This window comes from Penicillium canariense (genome assembly GCF_028826845.1).
Source record: "Penicillium canariense strain IBT 26290 chromosome Unknown utg000002l_segment0_segment0, whole genome shotgun sequence".
Lineage (NCBI taxonomy): Eukaryota > Fungi > Ascomycota > Eurotiomycetes > Eurotiales > Aspergillaceae > Penicillium > Penicillium canariense.
The window spans coordinates 24847-41082 of record NW_026622729.1 but is presented as its reverse complement, the minus strand read 5'-3'; the positions used below and the strand labels follow the sequence as shown (position 1 = coordinate 41082).

General features: G+C 47.3%; 4 protein-coding genes across 4 annotated transcripts; 3 read left to right on the top strand and 1 right to left on the bottom strand.

The window, feature by feature from the left end:
• Positions 1 to 4102: 4102 nt before the first annotated feature.
• Positions 4103 to 4646, top strand: N7482_003187 (MFS monocarboxylate transporter; the record flags this gene model as incomplete). Its single annotated transcript, XM_056685312.1, has 2 exons — positions 4103 to 4408; positions 4470 to 4646. The coding sequence occupies 2 exons, from the start codon at positions 4103 to 4105 to the stop codon at positions 4644 to 4646; spliced, it is 483 nt and encodes a 160-aa protein (XP_056544054.1).
• A 112-nt stretch (positions 4647 to 4758) lies between these two features.
• Positions 4759 to 5016, top strand: N7482_003186 (uncharacterized protein; the record flags this gene model as incomplete). Its single annotated transcript, XM_056685311.1, has 1 exon — positions 4759 to 5016. One exon carries the CDS (start codon positions 4759 to 4761, stop codon positions 5014 to 5016), a length of 258 nt encoding a protein of 85 aa, XP_056544053.1.
• A 7431-nt stretch (positions 5017 to 12447) lies between these two features.
• N7482_003185 (PstS family phosphate ABC transporter substrate-binding protein) lies at positions 12448 to 13804 on the top strand (the record flags this gene model as incomplete). Its single annotated transcript, XM_056685310.1, has 4 exons — positions 12448 to 12593; positions 12649 to 12825; positions 12884 to 13314; positions 13404 to 13804. 4 exons carry the CDS (start codon positions 12448 to 12450, stop codon positions 13802 to 13804), a joined length of 1155 nt encoding a protein of 384 aa, XP_056544052.1.
• Positions 13805 to 14501: 697 nt separating this feature from the next.
• On the bottom strand, positions 14502 to 15002 carry N7482_003184 (cytochrome P450 monooxygenase; the record flags this gene model as incomplete). The annotated part of the gene is made up of 1 exon (XM_056685309.1): positions 14502 to 15002. One exon carries the CDS (start codon positions 15000 to 15002, stop codon positions 14502 to 14504), a length of 501 nt encoding a protein of 166 aa, XP_056544051.1.
• Positions 15003 to 16236: the final 1234 nt, after the last annotated feature.

The window sequence follows — 16236 nt, the reverse complement described above, 5'->3', positions numbered from 1 at the left end:
GGACCCAAGACCGGATAGTCTAGTCCCGGTTCTTGCCGAGGTTTAGTGAGGACTGAGGCCAGGATGTTGGATTGTGGGGTGACTCCCTAGCTCTCTTTTCTGCCATTTCCTTTACTTATATATTTGTTTGTCCCTTTTGTTCCGTTTGTACTACTTTCTTTGGTCTGATCGTTAGTAAGCCATCGGATCTTGCTATAGGCAGCTTCGTATGTGCACCGGGCTGGTCACCGGAAGGCGCAAATCCCCGCATAACATCTATATCTAAGGAAGCTCCATCGGGAATAAGACTCTTGATTGATCGATTAATTGTGAGACATTTTGTTTTATAAATACCGCAGAATGTCGAGAACTAGAGCGTTAGGGCCTTCCACAACACGCGAGTCCATCTGCTCAATGACATAAAACTTCTTCTCAACCTCCTCTTTCGTCCAGATAGAACTGTCACAGGCAAACTTCACTTTATATTTATCCACATGCGAGGTTCGGATCACCTCGAACACCACCGCGTAAGGTTCCGGCATGGTAATTTCCGACTTGGCCATCACCAGCCACCTCTGAGGTTCACCTACTCCTCCAGCCGAAAATGAAGATGGCGGTTCAGGCTCGAATGGCTGGAAGAGGAAAAGGGCCTGATTAGTAGATTCCTCGCGAGATATTCATTTGGGACGGCTTCGCTATATATCACGGATCCTAACTGTGCTGTTCTCAGTATACTGCCAGAAATCATCCTGGGTTTGTATGAGGAAGTCTTGAACGCGGATTTGCATATCCACCAGGAAGCGCATCGGAAGGAAGTTAGCACATGTCTATTGATGTTCTGAGGGTCGAGCAGGTCGAAGTTTCGCCCCCATGTAAAGGTAGCCGCATGCGACGCCCGGCTGGCTACTATGGAGGCCGAGCCAAATCTGGAAGATAGTCTGGAAGAGAATGGAGGCGGCGGGTTAGGGTTATAGTTTTTAAAGGGGGGACTATTGATCACGTGTATAATGTTCTATTGGTAATATGGGATTTTATATAGTACTGGTTGAACGGTCAGACCCAGAATCAAACCCATCGGCAGGTTACGTCGGGTTGGGTTTTAGGTCATGCGGGATTTAGCGCAGTCTAATGCTAAGGAAGCTCCATTAGGAATAAGATTATTGATTGATTGATACGCGCGAATATATTTAGGTTATGCCTAATCACCCAAGCTGTCCGCAACATCCCCGCCGTCCCCTAGCTGTTGTTGTCCTATACCCACTTATCGAACACGCCAAGGAGGTAGAGTTCGAGAGGAAATGAATATGGTTGGTGAACGATAATCTAGATTAGGGAAGGCAATCCCCCCGCAGTAATTAGTATATATTGTTGTTAAGGTAGGATATAGATCTGCTTACCACGATCGCGCTCTTTTCTGCTAAATGGTCGTGCCTTGAGTGAATCAATCCAGTGCCCAAACGATATTTGAGCGCGTTCCTCATTATAGGCAGCGGTCCGGTGTTTGAGATTGTCTGAACTTGAGCGTCCGCTAAGACGACTCAGGCGATCATTAATACGCACTTCGATTTCTCGACATGCAAGGCCTCTCATGGACAGGAATTGTAGCGAGAAATCATCTCGCAAAATTTTCCAAGCCTGTTGCCAAAGCTGCTAAGCCTCGTCTTTCTTGCCTTCTGTAAGATCCGACTTGAAATTGTCATTCAAGGTCACAAATTCAAGACTGAGGTGTTTGAGAGTGAGCGCTGAGGTACGCAGCAAATCATTGAGTTCATTCAGGGTCATTTCCATCAAAGAAAGGTGTAGCTCTCGAAGCCGCGTGAAAAGAGCACTATCCAAGAGCTTAGGAAATATAAAAACCGGGAGCCACCTAAATCGCTCCAACCTGTTATATTGAGCATCTTCAGATTGGGTACAGATGCCATTGCAAATTCAATGAAAGCCTCGCATAACGGTCCCTCCTGCCCTTCCTTCCGAGGGCAAAAGTGTAGACGTTCAGCCCCCGTTATGAGCGGACGCAAGGATCTGTATTGAGCCGCGGTCAATGTCATGCTTGATAATGATACTCCACAGTGTATAGTTGCACATGTGTGGAGCTCTCTGACTTTTCAATTGCTTGCGAGGATGGCTTTAAGAAGAGCCGAGAGGACCAGAGCACCAAGTTTGCTAATTTCTGGATGACGAGCCAGATTGGAATGCGTAGGTCGATTGGATCTACACCCGAGTTGAGCCCTAAACTGCCGTAAACCTAGGCAACCAGGGAAGACAACCTCTGTTGTACCAGGGAGGGCATATGTACATTCATATTGCAAGCCAAAGACATCCAAGTTTGCAAATCGTGGCAAGCAATCTTTTAGAACTTCCTGTAGAGAATTGAGAGCATCTGGATGGTCTGCCGTGACTGATTGGTATGTTCTGTACCGCGATTCGAGCTCAGAGTCCTCCCATTCATGATGTGGCCATGAATAAATCCCAAAAGATGATGGTGAAAGTGAGGTGTATGACATTGGCCCCTCATCTTCGGAGAGAATTGTTAGGATTATGAGCTCCCGAACCCGGGTCCGGAAATACTCGTGCGCGGCGATCTCTTGCAACTGGCGGAGACTGTCACTTGTCACAATCATCCATATTGTCTTAAAGTGATTATCACCAAAGAACCCTTGAGACTTTTGAAGCAATCCGGTGCAAGACAACCTTAGCGAATGCAAGTGGCCGGGCTCTAGATAGCTGCAAATTCTATTTATGAACTCAGTGGGAAGAATAGGCAGGGACATCATGATAGATTCTCGACAATGAAAGCTATCACAGGAATCTGATCGGGAGAGAACAGGAGCGTGGGGAAACGGAATTATTTGACTGACTAATTATTGTTTAACTTCGCTAGCAGTTTACATGGCAAGCGGCCCGCTACTTCCCGAGGGGTAACCGGATGTGCTACCCCACACTTGTGACCACCGGGTTTTCTCGGGGCCGCCACGGCCCGGCCCGATCCTGAGATGGGCCAATTCCTGTGGCAGAAAAACATAACCCTCAAGGCATTTCGGCTCTGTGATTGCCTTGGTAAAAGAGACCTGTCGCAGCAATCTGCGCTGTTCGGGTGATTCGGGGACTTGCTCGCTCGTGGAATCCTGAAGGCCCCAGCCTTGGAGCACGTTCAGTGGAAACAAGGCTCTGAAAAAGCGGCTGCTGGATGCCATTTGGAAACAAAAGCAGGAATCGCTTTGTCAACAAATGACAATCCTTACCTTCGAGTAGGATTCTTAGGTAATAGGCTTGAGCTGGCTTGCACAACTAAAATTGACCGTGGATCACCAGATTAGGCTTGCTGAACGAGGCTGCTATATTATTAAAAACACCTAGAAAATGAATAAGCTTCCTAGGTTTGAGCTTCTTCTGCGCCATTTGCTTAATTCCTGCAATCCTTGTGATTAACCTCTCGAGTATCTGTTTTGTAACTAATTGCTGGAGGTCGATCCTAGCTCAGCCGCGTAAAGACACTGCATAGCCTAATGCAACTAACTACTACAGCAGCAAAGAAATCACACCCCTGCAATCCTCTAGCCCCCTTTCATCTTATTGTCCAACTCGCTATACGCTACAGCGAAATTTCGAACCACTGTTCGATGACAAATGTTCGCGATCCAGCCTTACAATTCTTCTCGAGCAGAATGGGTTATGGCTCTATATTATAAAATATAAATAATTTTGGCATGCCTTGTCTATTTCACCCATTCCTAGAACGATCCCTCCTAGGTCTTTAACATACTATACCCTAAACCCATGTCTCTTCCTTTCCACAAGGAGTCGTTCAACAAGCCCACCACTCCACCCGCCGTGCTGATGCCAGACTCCGATCTATCGGAGACTAAGAAAGAAACGCCCCTCCAAGCCGGTCGACACACCACCCCCGCCGCCCCGTGGCGGACTGACCGCGTGGCTGCAGGTCGCAGGAGCATTCTTTCTTTTTCTCAACTCATGGTGGGGGTTCTTTGGTCGAAGCGACAAAATGTAAAAACTGTTTATCGGTAATTCTATGTACACGGGCCTACTCAATGCCTTTGGTGTCTTTCAGAGCTACTATCAATCTGATCTTATTCGCGGCTATTCTTCTTCCTCCATCACCTCGATGGCACAGTGCAGGGGTTCCTCCTTCTTCTGGTGGGCGTTATCGTGGGCCACCTACTTTACCTCCCGTCGTGCAGTCGCGACCGGCATCACCGCGTCGGGCGGAAGTATCGGCGCAGTGATCTATCCCATCATGTTCCACAAACTAATCAACCGGGTCGGGTTTGGCTGGACGATGCACATCATCGCCTTTGTGGCCCTGGCAGGTCTGATCGTATCGTTACTGGTGCTGAGGCGACGACTGCCTCCACCCAAGCAGAGCCGATCAATCCTCGACCTCAGCGCGCTGAAAGAACCACCTTTGGTTGTGTTTGCTTCCGGACTTCTGCTGCTTCGTGGGACTATGTTTTCCCTTCTCCTACTTGTAGAGTTACTTCACCTATTACCTCCACAACGACAGTAGTCTAGCCTTCTACACTTTCTCCGGGTTAAACGCCGCCTCAGTCCTGGGACGCATCACCCCCGGTCTGCTGGCCGACCGCTTGGGCGGACTTAATACCCTCGTCCCCATCAGTCTCCTAGCGAGTATCCTGGAATTCGTGTGAATTGGTGTCCGCGACTTGGCTGGAGCCGTCGTCTTCGCCTGTTTCTACGGCTTTGCCACGGGGAGCAATTGTCTCCTTACCACCATCCATTCTTACGCGCATGTCCCCCAACATGACTATGGTAGGCACACGGCTGGGGATGATCTTCATGTTTGTTGGATGTGGATTCCTGATCGGCACCCCGATCGCATCCCTTATGTTGGATTTGGCGAAGGCAGATCTCTGGGAGGCGCAGCTCTTTAGTGGCGTGTTTGTGACGGCGGGCACAGTATGCTTTGTGATTCTGCGGTTGATTTTGGTGAAAAAGGTGGATGGATGGGAGATCAGAGATTCCTGGCAAACTTATGAAGGAGTTGAAATGGTTTATTAGCGTTGGGCGAGACAGAGAGAGGGGGCCTAGTAATTGATATCACACTAGTGTTGCTAGCGCAGATGCAGAGTAAAATAAGGGCAGAGATCTGAAAACCAGAAGACCTAAATACTCAAAGCTGGTAAAGGAGTACCAGTGAGCCACTAAGGGACCAGACTTTTTTGGTTGCAAAGCATCACTTGTACGCCTAAGTGCAAACCGCCATTATCTGACCCATGGTCCATAAAAACTACGCTTCGAGATCACCGCACCGCCCTCAAAGTTGGGGCTTGAACATCGAGAAAAAGATTTGAGGGCCGTCTCCAAAATCTCCAAAATCAAGAGACTTTCCCCCGGATCCACGGGGCTAGCTAGCATATGGATAAATTAATATTGTCAGGAACTATGCACTTCTCGCACCTAGATAAAGCACGAAGTATCCAATATGGCTTAACCTTCAGCGTTCTGACAAAAATGCTTCATCGAGCCTTTAAAGGTCTGCCTTATTAACTTTAACCCCTTTCAATGCCAGGCGGAACTTAGCAAATGAATCGACTTGGTGCTCCAGACTAATTACGTGCACTATAAGGAATCTCAGTTGTTGATATTTCTCTGCTATCACCAAATTGTGGGAACAGAGAAAATCAAGCGGAGCCTGAGAAACCTTTTTCAAATGACAGATCCAGGGCCATGCAGCTACTATCGCGGGATCTAAATGCGGCGAGACCGTCATAATAGGATACTGTATCTAAGTCAAGAAGCATGTACTGACAAGGTCGCTTATTAGTTCGGAGTCAGCAACTGCGCTCCTGTTAGGACGCCAATGGAAACCTCGCCACTTCTAGAGAATAGTCCAGAATATAGATGCCCTACAGATCAAAGAACCACAAACTAAGCCATTATCGGACCCCTAATATACATTATTCTTGGAACTAAGGGGGGCATCATGTATATAGTCTCTGTGGCGAGTACATCCCTAGCAAATCCTGGACCCTAGTATATGACACTCGCTCGACGCATCGTGCGGTATCTTAAAAGGACAAAGAAGCCTTAGACTTATGTATAAGGGTTGGCTCTAGATGCTGAAAGGCTTTAAAGATGTAGATTATGGTGGATGTCGTAGTACAAGACGATTAATGGCTAGATTCCTCTTCAATATTGGGAGTGGAGCCATTAGTTAGCAAAACGAAGCGCCAGAGCGTTGTTGCCCTCTTAACCTATGAAGCTGAATTTCTGGGTAGACACAAGCAACTAAAGAAGTAATCTGGCTGAGAAGTCTTCTCAACGAATCAAACAGGAGCTAAGGTAAAACTGCAACAATAATTTATGGTGACAACCAAGCTGCCATCGCTCTGTCCTCAAACTCGCAATACCACCCCCGCACGAAGTATAAGGAAATCCAACGCAATTAGCAAGGAGAGTTTCAAGGCCTTGGAATAGTGGAGCTGAAATACATACCAACTACAGAGCAAATTGCCGATGGGTTCAGCAAGCCTCTTGCACGAGAACGATTTAAGTGGTTTCGGAGAGGGCTTGGCATTGAGTGACACCTCTTGGCTCACAAATCACGGGCAGAGGCTAAGCCATACGTTCCCTTTCCTTCTTTTCCTCTGAAAAGTTTTTTTTAAAGATTTTCATGGGGCCCACTACAACCGTGATATATGATCACTGGCTTCCTTAGGAATGGTTGCCATCGAGGGGGGGTTGAATATCACGGTGGTCAAAGCTTATAGCGGGGACTGGCAATGGATATGTAAATAGATGAGGTATCCCGCTTCCTACAAGGGAGTCAACTTATCTGAACACAATCACTTATTTCAACAGAGATGGTGAATGAAGAATATAAATGTGGCTGATGAGTGGCTAGTTGGTCTTGAACATGCCAGGACCCAGGGCCATTCTAACATTGTGAACAAATGCCAGTCTTCCCAGGTTGGTAAACATGTCAATAGTAGAATGCGCATCGTAGAAAATTGAAAGTCGATACAAAAGCTGAACTTTCGTCAGATGCATTGCCATGTCTGATCGCAACCGAAAACTAAACCGAGGTGGCCAGAATATAGTTGAAGAAAACGGTTTACTGTAGTGATAAGTTCAATTCATCATCAACGCAGAGATTCAACTTACGTACGCTCAATGTGAGGAAAGAATTATGGGGGCCAGTGAAACTATGACCGAGGCTTGACGAAGCTTGGCGTTTGAGGAGGGAGGTGCAGTAATATCTGGACTTTTGGTTAAGTGTACTGCCGTTTCTAAACGCGGCGAAAATAGACTGATATGGCCGTAATGAAATCGACAAAAATAGCACATAGATGAAATCCGATCATCGTTACCTAGTGGTTTAACAGATTTTGGTCAACATAAGGAAACACTAAATTGTCATCGAACTTCCAACGCACTGTGCTTTTCAAAAATGGTACAGGGTAGAGTGAAAAGATTGGCTAGCCGAGAGGCCTCCTCCACATCAAGCGTAGGTCTCCATCCACACCAAGCGTAGGTCCGTGCATTTCCTATTACCTTGGGAGCCTTCGGTCTCGACTAGAAATTATTTCAACCTACTTTACGACCTCTACTATCTGAGCTCCATCCAGAGTGATCGGACTAGACCGGAGAACCCGATCTACAATCCTCATGTTCACCTATGTTCAGTATCTCCGTACCGAGGAAAGCGATATAGTTGAACGTACTGTAATATCAGCATAAGTATTTACTTCCTTTCCTCGATAATTCTTATACTATATTTAGGTCCTAGGAGCATTATCTACAGTGGTTCAGTTGTAACCTTCCAGTTCAACTCATCTATAGAACCTATAGAACCCAGCATGCCAAAGGGCAAGGCTAATACAATATAGGATAGGGAGATAGAATAGCACAGTGTACAGGAGTTAGCGTATCTTACTCCTATCGTGCCACTAGGTTGATAGTATATCATGTCATCAGGTCGTGTTCTTTGACCGACTCTAGATTTGATAATTGACTACGAATTAATGACTAGCATAGCTACACGATATTGTAAGCACCATAATAACACAATTAATCCAACCTGTCTATGTTTTCATTCCCCTCGCAGTAATATTAGGCTTCTTTGACGCTTGGCGGCTTCGCAGACGGCCTGAATGCGATTTTCAACAGGTAAATAGCTATTATCCATGGTGGTGGTGGTGGTGGAATAATAGAGAATGGAAGAGATAAATAGGTTTAAAATAATCGTTGAGCACCAAAAGCTCGTTGGGCGCTGGCCGACCGACCCCCGTCAGAGCGGTCGGTCGGCTTCCATAAGCGACTATTATTCCTAGGATTTCGGCAACTGCCCACCACCGCCTTCTATTCATAGCCTGTCAACTCGGCAGAAGCGAACCATTTCTAGGTTGTCGAAGCAGGGACTCTGAGCAGAGCAAAGAGAAACGCTAACCGCTTTAGGCGACCGAACCTCATATTCATTCAGACCGACCAAGACGTGTCATACGCTCTAAATTGGAGGCTTCAAAGGCCCTGTAAGCAGGTTTCGGGGGAAGTCATAGGAAGAGAACACAACTTTCACAGAAATGTTTATCGGAGATGGGACGACCATCTCACTTTACTTACGGGTCATGCTAGTGGCTGTGGCATATATCATCAGAGAGGCCCTAACAGCGCATCCATAGAACCTCAAGCAGGCGAACACGCGATGGGCGACACCTCTTTCCACACCAGTCTAGTAGGGTGGAGCAAGGGTTTTTATTGGTTCTGACATTTTCTATTTGCTACTAAGTCCGAGTGGTGTAAACTAGACGCCAGCGTCACCAGCAACCAGCCCAGAGTGAGAAAACCATTGTGCAGACAGCTTTTGGGGGATAGAAGGGTATGGGGAGATGCACAGACCGCGTTTTGTGTTGGGCCCTTTCTAGCTTAGCGCCACAGATGTGACAAAAATAGCACCCACTTCCGCGATTTCTCTACCGCTGCAACAGCCAGCTAATTAAGGGGTTGCTTAGAAAGATGAAGATGACCGGAGAATAAACGGTCATCTCCAAGGCCCAGTCTATAGTTAAACCGGACAGCTGTTCGCCAGTGCACAGGATCCGGGTAGAAAAACGAGTGAGTGTAGACAACAAAACCGATTAGTACTCTGTTGCGTTTGTGGAAACGAAGCCTTGAGGGTTATAGCGAATGCTTAAGCGGAGGTCGCAAATAGTGGCAAAGAGAGTAAACAGCGTCTGGAATTTCTTGATGGAGGGTAGTCATCAAAAATAATTGGCCAGGCAAAATTGCATCATCTCTACTCTATATCCAGGTCACCGTGCAACTCCTAAAATCTCTCACACTCCCAGAGTTCGCTGCTAGATTTTACGTCAGACTGGTCCGGCCCCACCCGGATCTGATTATTCTTACTTAGAAAGTAAGGCATTATCCCAGGTTGAACCAATTTCAGGGTCACAACCTGGGACCCTATTAGGAAATGCAGGTCCGAGGAGACAATCTTTACCCGTCTATGATGTTGAGCCACAGACTTTCACCAGGTTCGGCGATCGCACTTTTCTGAAGACTCATTTTGAAACTGTTTGAATGATTCTGTACAGTTCCCTTCATTTTTCTCTTGCCACTAATCAACTGCTGCCTTGGTGGGCCGTTCTTTTGGTGATTGCTTCTATCATCTTGACGATGCTGTTAACGCTAATGGCCTGGAGAGTTCGAAATAACCGTAGATTAGGATATCATTCTTAGTTAAATGTAGTTATTGTTGTTTTGACCTTGGCTTTGCCCTATTGTGAAATTATGGCGATGTTCATTCCCCCGGCTTTCCGACCTATGATGGGTGGTAAAGAGCTATGGCGCAATATGGGCGCGAATGAGGTAACTAGTGTCGCGCCGGTTAGCAAGTCTCACTCGAGACCGGGTGAAATATTCCGATCAGGCTGCACAATCTACCGCCTTCATGCCGAAGGGCAAACAAAGCCTGGTAGACTAAGGAGGAATGGGTAAGTATTAGCAAATGAACGGACTTTCGGCTTCATGCTAGGCGGTCATAAGTGTACCGTCATCTACTAGAGGGTGGTTGGTCTAAACCTAAGCCAAAATCTCATTTTCGAACAACGTTTATGACGTCGACCACGCCACGTAATTTTTGTAAAAAATTACGTTGGGACGGTTATTTGCTAAGGCCCCCGGATAGATTGATGTTCCCCACGTTACATATCAGTGCAAGCTGATACTGTATACCCTAGTATGCAACGACGACGAATGATATCAAGCGGAAGCAATATAGACGAATAACATTGATTGAATCAGTAGAAAGATGGGAGGAGAAGCGCTGTTAGAAAACACACACACTGAGCCACACCGCTATTCGATGTGTCCGATGTGTCTCTGTTACTCAGCTGTGACAAAGGCTTCATTGCAGCTCAGCTCCCTGATTACATAGGAAATACTAAACGAATGTGGGCCCAGGAGCAACCAATCAGTTGCTAGCGGTAAGTTATCCCTTCATGTGCTGACATTACACTACCTACCAGTAGAACCCTTTCCCAAATAGCTTAGGCTGTTCATAACTAAGTCATTGGCAATTGCAATCCGTGAATTCAACACATGGGCTCCACCCTTAACAACCCCTATGTGGCTTGATCCTTCTCAACCGATTTAACTTTTCTCCGGAATCTTGCCACACACGTGGCGCTATCTAAAGGCTACCATCTCTGGCCTCGTCCTTACCATCCTCTCTAGCCCATGGGGAAAATGCTCAACCCCCCAGCCCCCCGGAATATCCAATTCTCAATTTCTGATTTTATCTAAAGTTTACCATTTTCTCCGAAATTATTCCGTCTGTGTGCCAGTAGCAGACAAACTAAATTCTAGCTTATCCATTCGCTCTTTAGAAAATATGTAGCAAATCACACATCCTCGGAGATCGATTACGCCAAGAAAATCTAGGCTTAACCAGCATCGCGCGAAAAGTTTGCCTTAATTCTAAAGATCGTGACTTTGAAATAAGGACACAATAGTAGACCTCGGCAAGGACCGCTTAGGACCAGATTAGACCAGGGACTAGACCGCACCATGCAGGGCTTCGTCCCAACATTTTTGGGGCCGCACTATAGCCGTCCGGTCCAGTCCTATGGTCCTATTACCAAGACAAACATAGAAATATAGCAATTTTGGCTAACTAATTAGTTCATATAGCCTGAATAGGAAGGTCTTAGTATCCTTATAAAATTCTAGGGGACCGCGCGGGGGACCACGTAGGATCGTTGGGGACCGTGGTACAGTCCTAACTACATTGAAAAAAGACCAACAGTGGGCCTGCGCGTAGTCCTTGCCGAGGTGTAGACGGTATTAATATTGAATTCGATATTTTATCATGGAAAAAACTACTAGATTTAATGTTATTGTAGTCATATGAGCGGATTTCCTACTTGATACAGCATAGGACGTAGGTCCTTCCACTTCAGGAAATCTTAGACTAGGGGCTCTGGTCCATCGGAAGTTGCTCGCGCTTTGGACCAGAAAACGCGGGGGTAAGGTTAAAATTCTTGGCAATTTCCCTGAATTGTCTCATGGAACCAATCATGCGTCGAACATAGCTTTTAGGTAAACCTTACGACTTCCTAGAATAGGGAAGAGGGTTCCCTCGCGGGGTTTTGGCACCCGTCAAACCTTATAATGTACTTGTGTAAGACGGCAAATATCTCCCGGGTTCGGAGGAATCTCAACCCCTATCGTGGGCCTTCGAGTAAAGAAGACATTAACAACTCCGGAAAACGGATATAGGCTCAAACCACAGAACCAGCCAAAGCGCCAAGGACCAAAGGCAAATGCTGTTTATTTCTTGGTTTGCTATGCCAAGCCGGCGGAGTTCAAAATCAAAAACAATGCTGCCGATTCTCGGTACGTAATACACCGTTTTTCATGACAAGGCCATCACTTTACTCTCGATATATGTCTTATAGAATGAGTCTGTTGGCTACTGCCGTTAGGAAAGGATATTCATGATTCCAGCCCAGCGTGAGCTAGATTATCTGCTGAGCACCTTTCTTTCTATGATCAACGGTACCTCAAATATAATCAATTCTGGATAAGAGAAATCGAGAAATTTGGTGTGCTTTAGTCGAGACTGAGCTGAGCCATTCATTTCCTTCGATGACAAGTGTCTTGGCGTTCTCCATCTAGCTCCGTCACTCGCAACCCAATTACGAGAATCACATATATTTTCATCAAAATTGAAGCAAATCCATTATTTACCTCCGTCTATCGGCGACTCTTTTTGAAAACTCAAAAGCACTTTGTCAGAACTGGTAAGCTATGGCAGAGACCTGGAAGATCCTGTATCAATTGTATAGATCTTTTACCCCTCAGTTGAACCAGTACCTTGGATCTCATACCCCGCTGTTAAAGAGAGAAGTATAAATAAGACAAAAGAATCTGCGCATATTTTTCATCTTCATTCCATTATCACCTACTCAAACAAATACTACCAACATGAAACACTCATCCTCTATGATATTGGGCTTTAGCCTGGGTTTTGCTGGCTTGTCGCTTGGCAAAACCTCAAATCAAGCTCCTTTTGTGAACCTTATGACTCCGACGCTACCGACCTACGCTTCCCAGACGGAGGAGCAGGCAGCGTAAGAAAGAAGGATCCGCACTTGAATTCCTCTGCTAAACGTTGTCTGAATCAAGCCGTGGTTCACTTGTTGGCCGCTTTCCTGGATTTAAAGAACTCCTGCAACCTTCCATTGATCCAGGTCTGGCAAGTTATCAGCCAGTTACGCAACCGCTACAGGGAAACTACACCCTCGCGAGCTCTGATGTGCTGGCTGTTCTATCCCAGCAGTGGATTGATGCTTTCATGCTCATGTAAGGGCCCCATTCTAATCTACTATACTCGCTTGTAGCTGAACTCGATATGGCTCAGGTACCCCAATGTGACGATGCAAATCCCAGCCCCGCACGCTGGGTCATTGGGAGCCCTGGAGCTTACTAAAGGAACTCTGGATGGTGTTTTCGTTTCCCGGGAACTCAAGCCTAGCGATATTGATGGCTTTTCTGCCAAATTCGGTTATCCTCCTACTTCTATTCCTATATGTGGTGGGTCATATCGGCAGTTCGGCTTCTTAGACGCTATGGCGTTTGTTGTGAACAAAGAAAATCCAGTTGAGCACCTCACATTTGATCAGCTCGACTCTATTTTCAGCACTACCCGTGCCCGCGGTGGCCCAAGCATAACAACTTGGGGCCAGCTAGGTGTCGGTGGTGAGCTTGGTAAAAGCCCTATCAATATCTACGGTATTAAGCCTTGGAATGGATTTGAAGAGTTCATCCGCCAGCGGGTGCTCAGTTACAATGGTACTAGGGGCGAATGTACTGTATCCTACCCTTTGTTTCAGTTGCCGTGGAGAAAGAGAGATGGTGTGCTGACTTAAATTTTTCACAAGGGCGCTCCGGCATCGCAGTAAACAACACTGCCAAAGACCCTCATGTCACTTGGGATGCTACAGTCTTCAACATGTCACGTTACGTAGCCAACGATCCCGCTGGCATTGCGTATACAGGGCTTGCTTACATTGACCGTCCAGTCAAGGTACTGGGCACAACCAATCCGACTACTGGCAATCTTGTGACCCCTACCTATGAAAACATTGCTATGGCAAGTTGGCCACTTGCGCGAATTATTTATTTCAACCTGAACTCGCCTCCTCACAAAGGCATGGACCCAGTGTTGCGAGAATTGGTCAAATTTGTTCTTTCCAAAGAAGGTCAACAGATTCTTCTGGACCAAGGCGTTTTCCTCCCTTTCCGAGAGTTCCAGCAAAAGTCAAGCTTGAACCTTTTGTAAATTGATTGAAGGTTACCAGAAGTTGAAGGGCACCAGGACAAATATCATTCTTCAACCAATGAGCTTCATCTTGAATACACTACGTTTCTGTCGCTCTTCTTTCTCTCTCCGTGAGCTATGTGCCAGCGTCTTCGACGCGTCCTGATACACGAATGTGGTCGAAACTTTGTCAAACTTGTCTGAGACTAGACCAAACCAGACTGGCAAGCTATCTCTTGGCAGCCACAGAAATAACATCCTCATATCTAGCTACGGACACTTGTATATGCATGTAGGGGAATCAATGGTATTTTAACCCGCTCCCGGTCGTAATAATTTCCCTATGACAATGTCAATATTAATTTAATCTTAACCATCTTCTTATTTTGGTATTTAATTCTCCCTCGGACGTTCTACTCACAGGGACCAGTTAGGAACACGTAACACCATAGTTAAGCTCAATCCCCTAAATCCAACGGGACCAATAGCATTAACCCCTATAGGATATAGGATATATAGTCCCGGCCAAGCTTTTCCATTGTGCCCAATTAAACTAGGGCCTAGTCGCACCGTCACCCTCTGGTGATTTCCCGCAGACGTACATAGCATTGCTTGGACTCATTTGTGGTGATTAAGGATGAGCGATAGTTGGATAAGGCTGAGGGGCACGGCAGTAGCACAAAATTCCACACCACCAACGTCAGCAGCGTCCTCATCTCTAGATACACCAGCCTCTTGCCATAGCACCCACGAGCACCGAGCCCAAAGGCCAACTGGGGCCCGGCCGTGGCACTAAACTGGCCCCTTGCTTCTCGTGCACGATCCAGCGATCTGGACGGAAGACCCCCATGTCCGCGGGATCCCACGCTCGCACTTGGCCCTTTTTCCAGGCTGCCTGGCTGGTGGGACTCCGCCAGGTTTCGTCAATGTCGAAGCCGGAGCTCATCATGCTGGGTCCCGTCACGAAACAGGTCACCACAGTGCCTTTGGGGACCCAATGCCCGAGCAGCTCGGTGTCCACCACCGCAACCCGATCGACGGCCGGGGCGGTCACGGCACAGCGCAGAGTCTCCTCCAAGGTGGCGTCGAGGTAGGGGATGTTCGTGCCCGTAATCTCCTGGATAGCTGGATCGCGTGCTGCGGCGACAGCGGTGGGGAAGGCGGCCTCTAGCGCGTGGCGGAGTTTGGTCTGGGCCTGATGGTCAGCCAGGAACTTCATGCCCTAGCTGAGGGTCGTGCTGGTGGTTTCGTGGCCGGCGAAATATGAATCCGAAGGTCTTATCAATCATTACCCGCGAGAAATAGTTAGGTTGTCTCCAGTCTTTCTCGGCCCAACTCTTTTTCCGCGCGATTATTTGGTCTATAGAAGACGTGATCACATTGTCTCCGCTCTGGTGCAGCCGTTTTATTATATAGACCAACTGTTGTCGGATATAATCCTCCTTGACTTTAATTGCCATCATTGCTTTCGGTCGTCGGATTATATAGGCCTACGTTAAGCTTGGTACCGGGTTCCCTTGCACCTCTCCCACCGTCTCCGTTAGATCGAGTGTGGCTTGGATGGCCTCATCCGCCCTCCCTTGGGAAAGACCAGGGGTTCATCGCGGTTAGTTCTGTTCACTTCTTGGATCGCTTCCCTACTTATTATCTGAACGGCTTCTAGTGTGGGTTTCGTGCCATTGTGGTCGAAACCCTCTCTAAACGCAAACGATATCACCGCGTCGAGCGCCCTCTGATTGATATCATCCCCCGCAGCCCATAGGCGACCATCCGCAATCTTGTTCTTCGTCTGCCGTAGGTCGATCATCATCCGTACGTTTTGGTGAAGGGCCGGCCCCGCCACTTTGTACAGGAATGAGGGCGTCATTAGGTCCTGCACGAGTCGACGCTGGGCTTTCTACACATTGTCAGTCTTTAAAAGGATGTGGTGATCCGAGGCCAGCCCCAAGACCAAATCCCCGAGCGTATGCGACTGGTCGAAGTCTTTCCGTTGGACGAGGATGTCGTACGCCTCCGGGAAGTCCCCGAGGATAAGCGGGGGCTTGCTCATAGGTCGGATGAAAACCTGGATCAAAGCACGTTGAGCACCGTCATTGTTTCCATCACATAAGTGATAAATGTGCCCCCTTCAGTTGTAGGGACGTATGATATCATCGTGTGGACGTCGCCTAGCAAGCTTCGGGGGAAGGCTTTATTGTAGGGAATTCCGGGAATGGGTTTAGGAAGGAGGGCTTGGTAGGCTAGGTAGAGACATTCGATCACTGTCGCGAGGATGGTGATACACATGGGCGATATGGTGAAATCCATCAATCCAGAACTATTCAACCTGTTGGGGGGGGGGGGGGGGGGAGGATAATATTGAACATTTCGAATTCACGACGCTTATGTAAGTAATGCTCTTGGGCTAAAACACAGAGTGGGTTGGAGAGCTGAGTGAAATATTAAGGTCACAT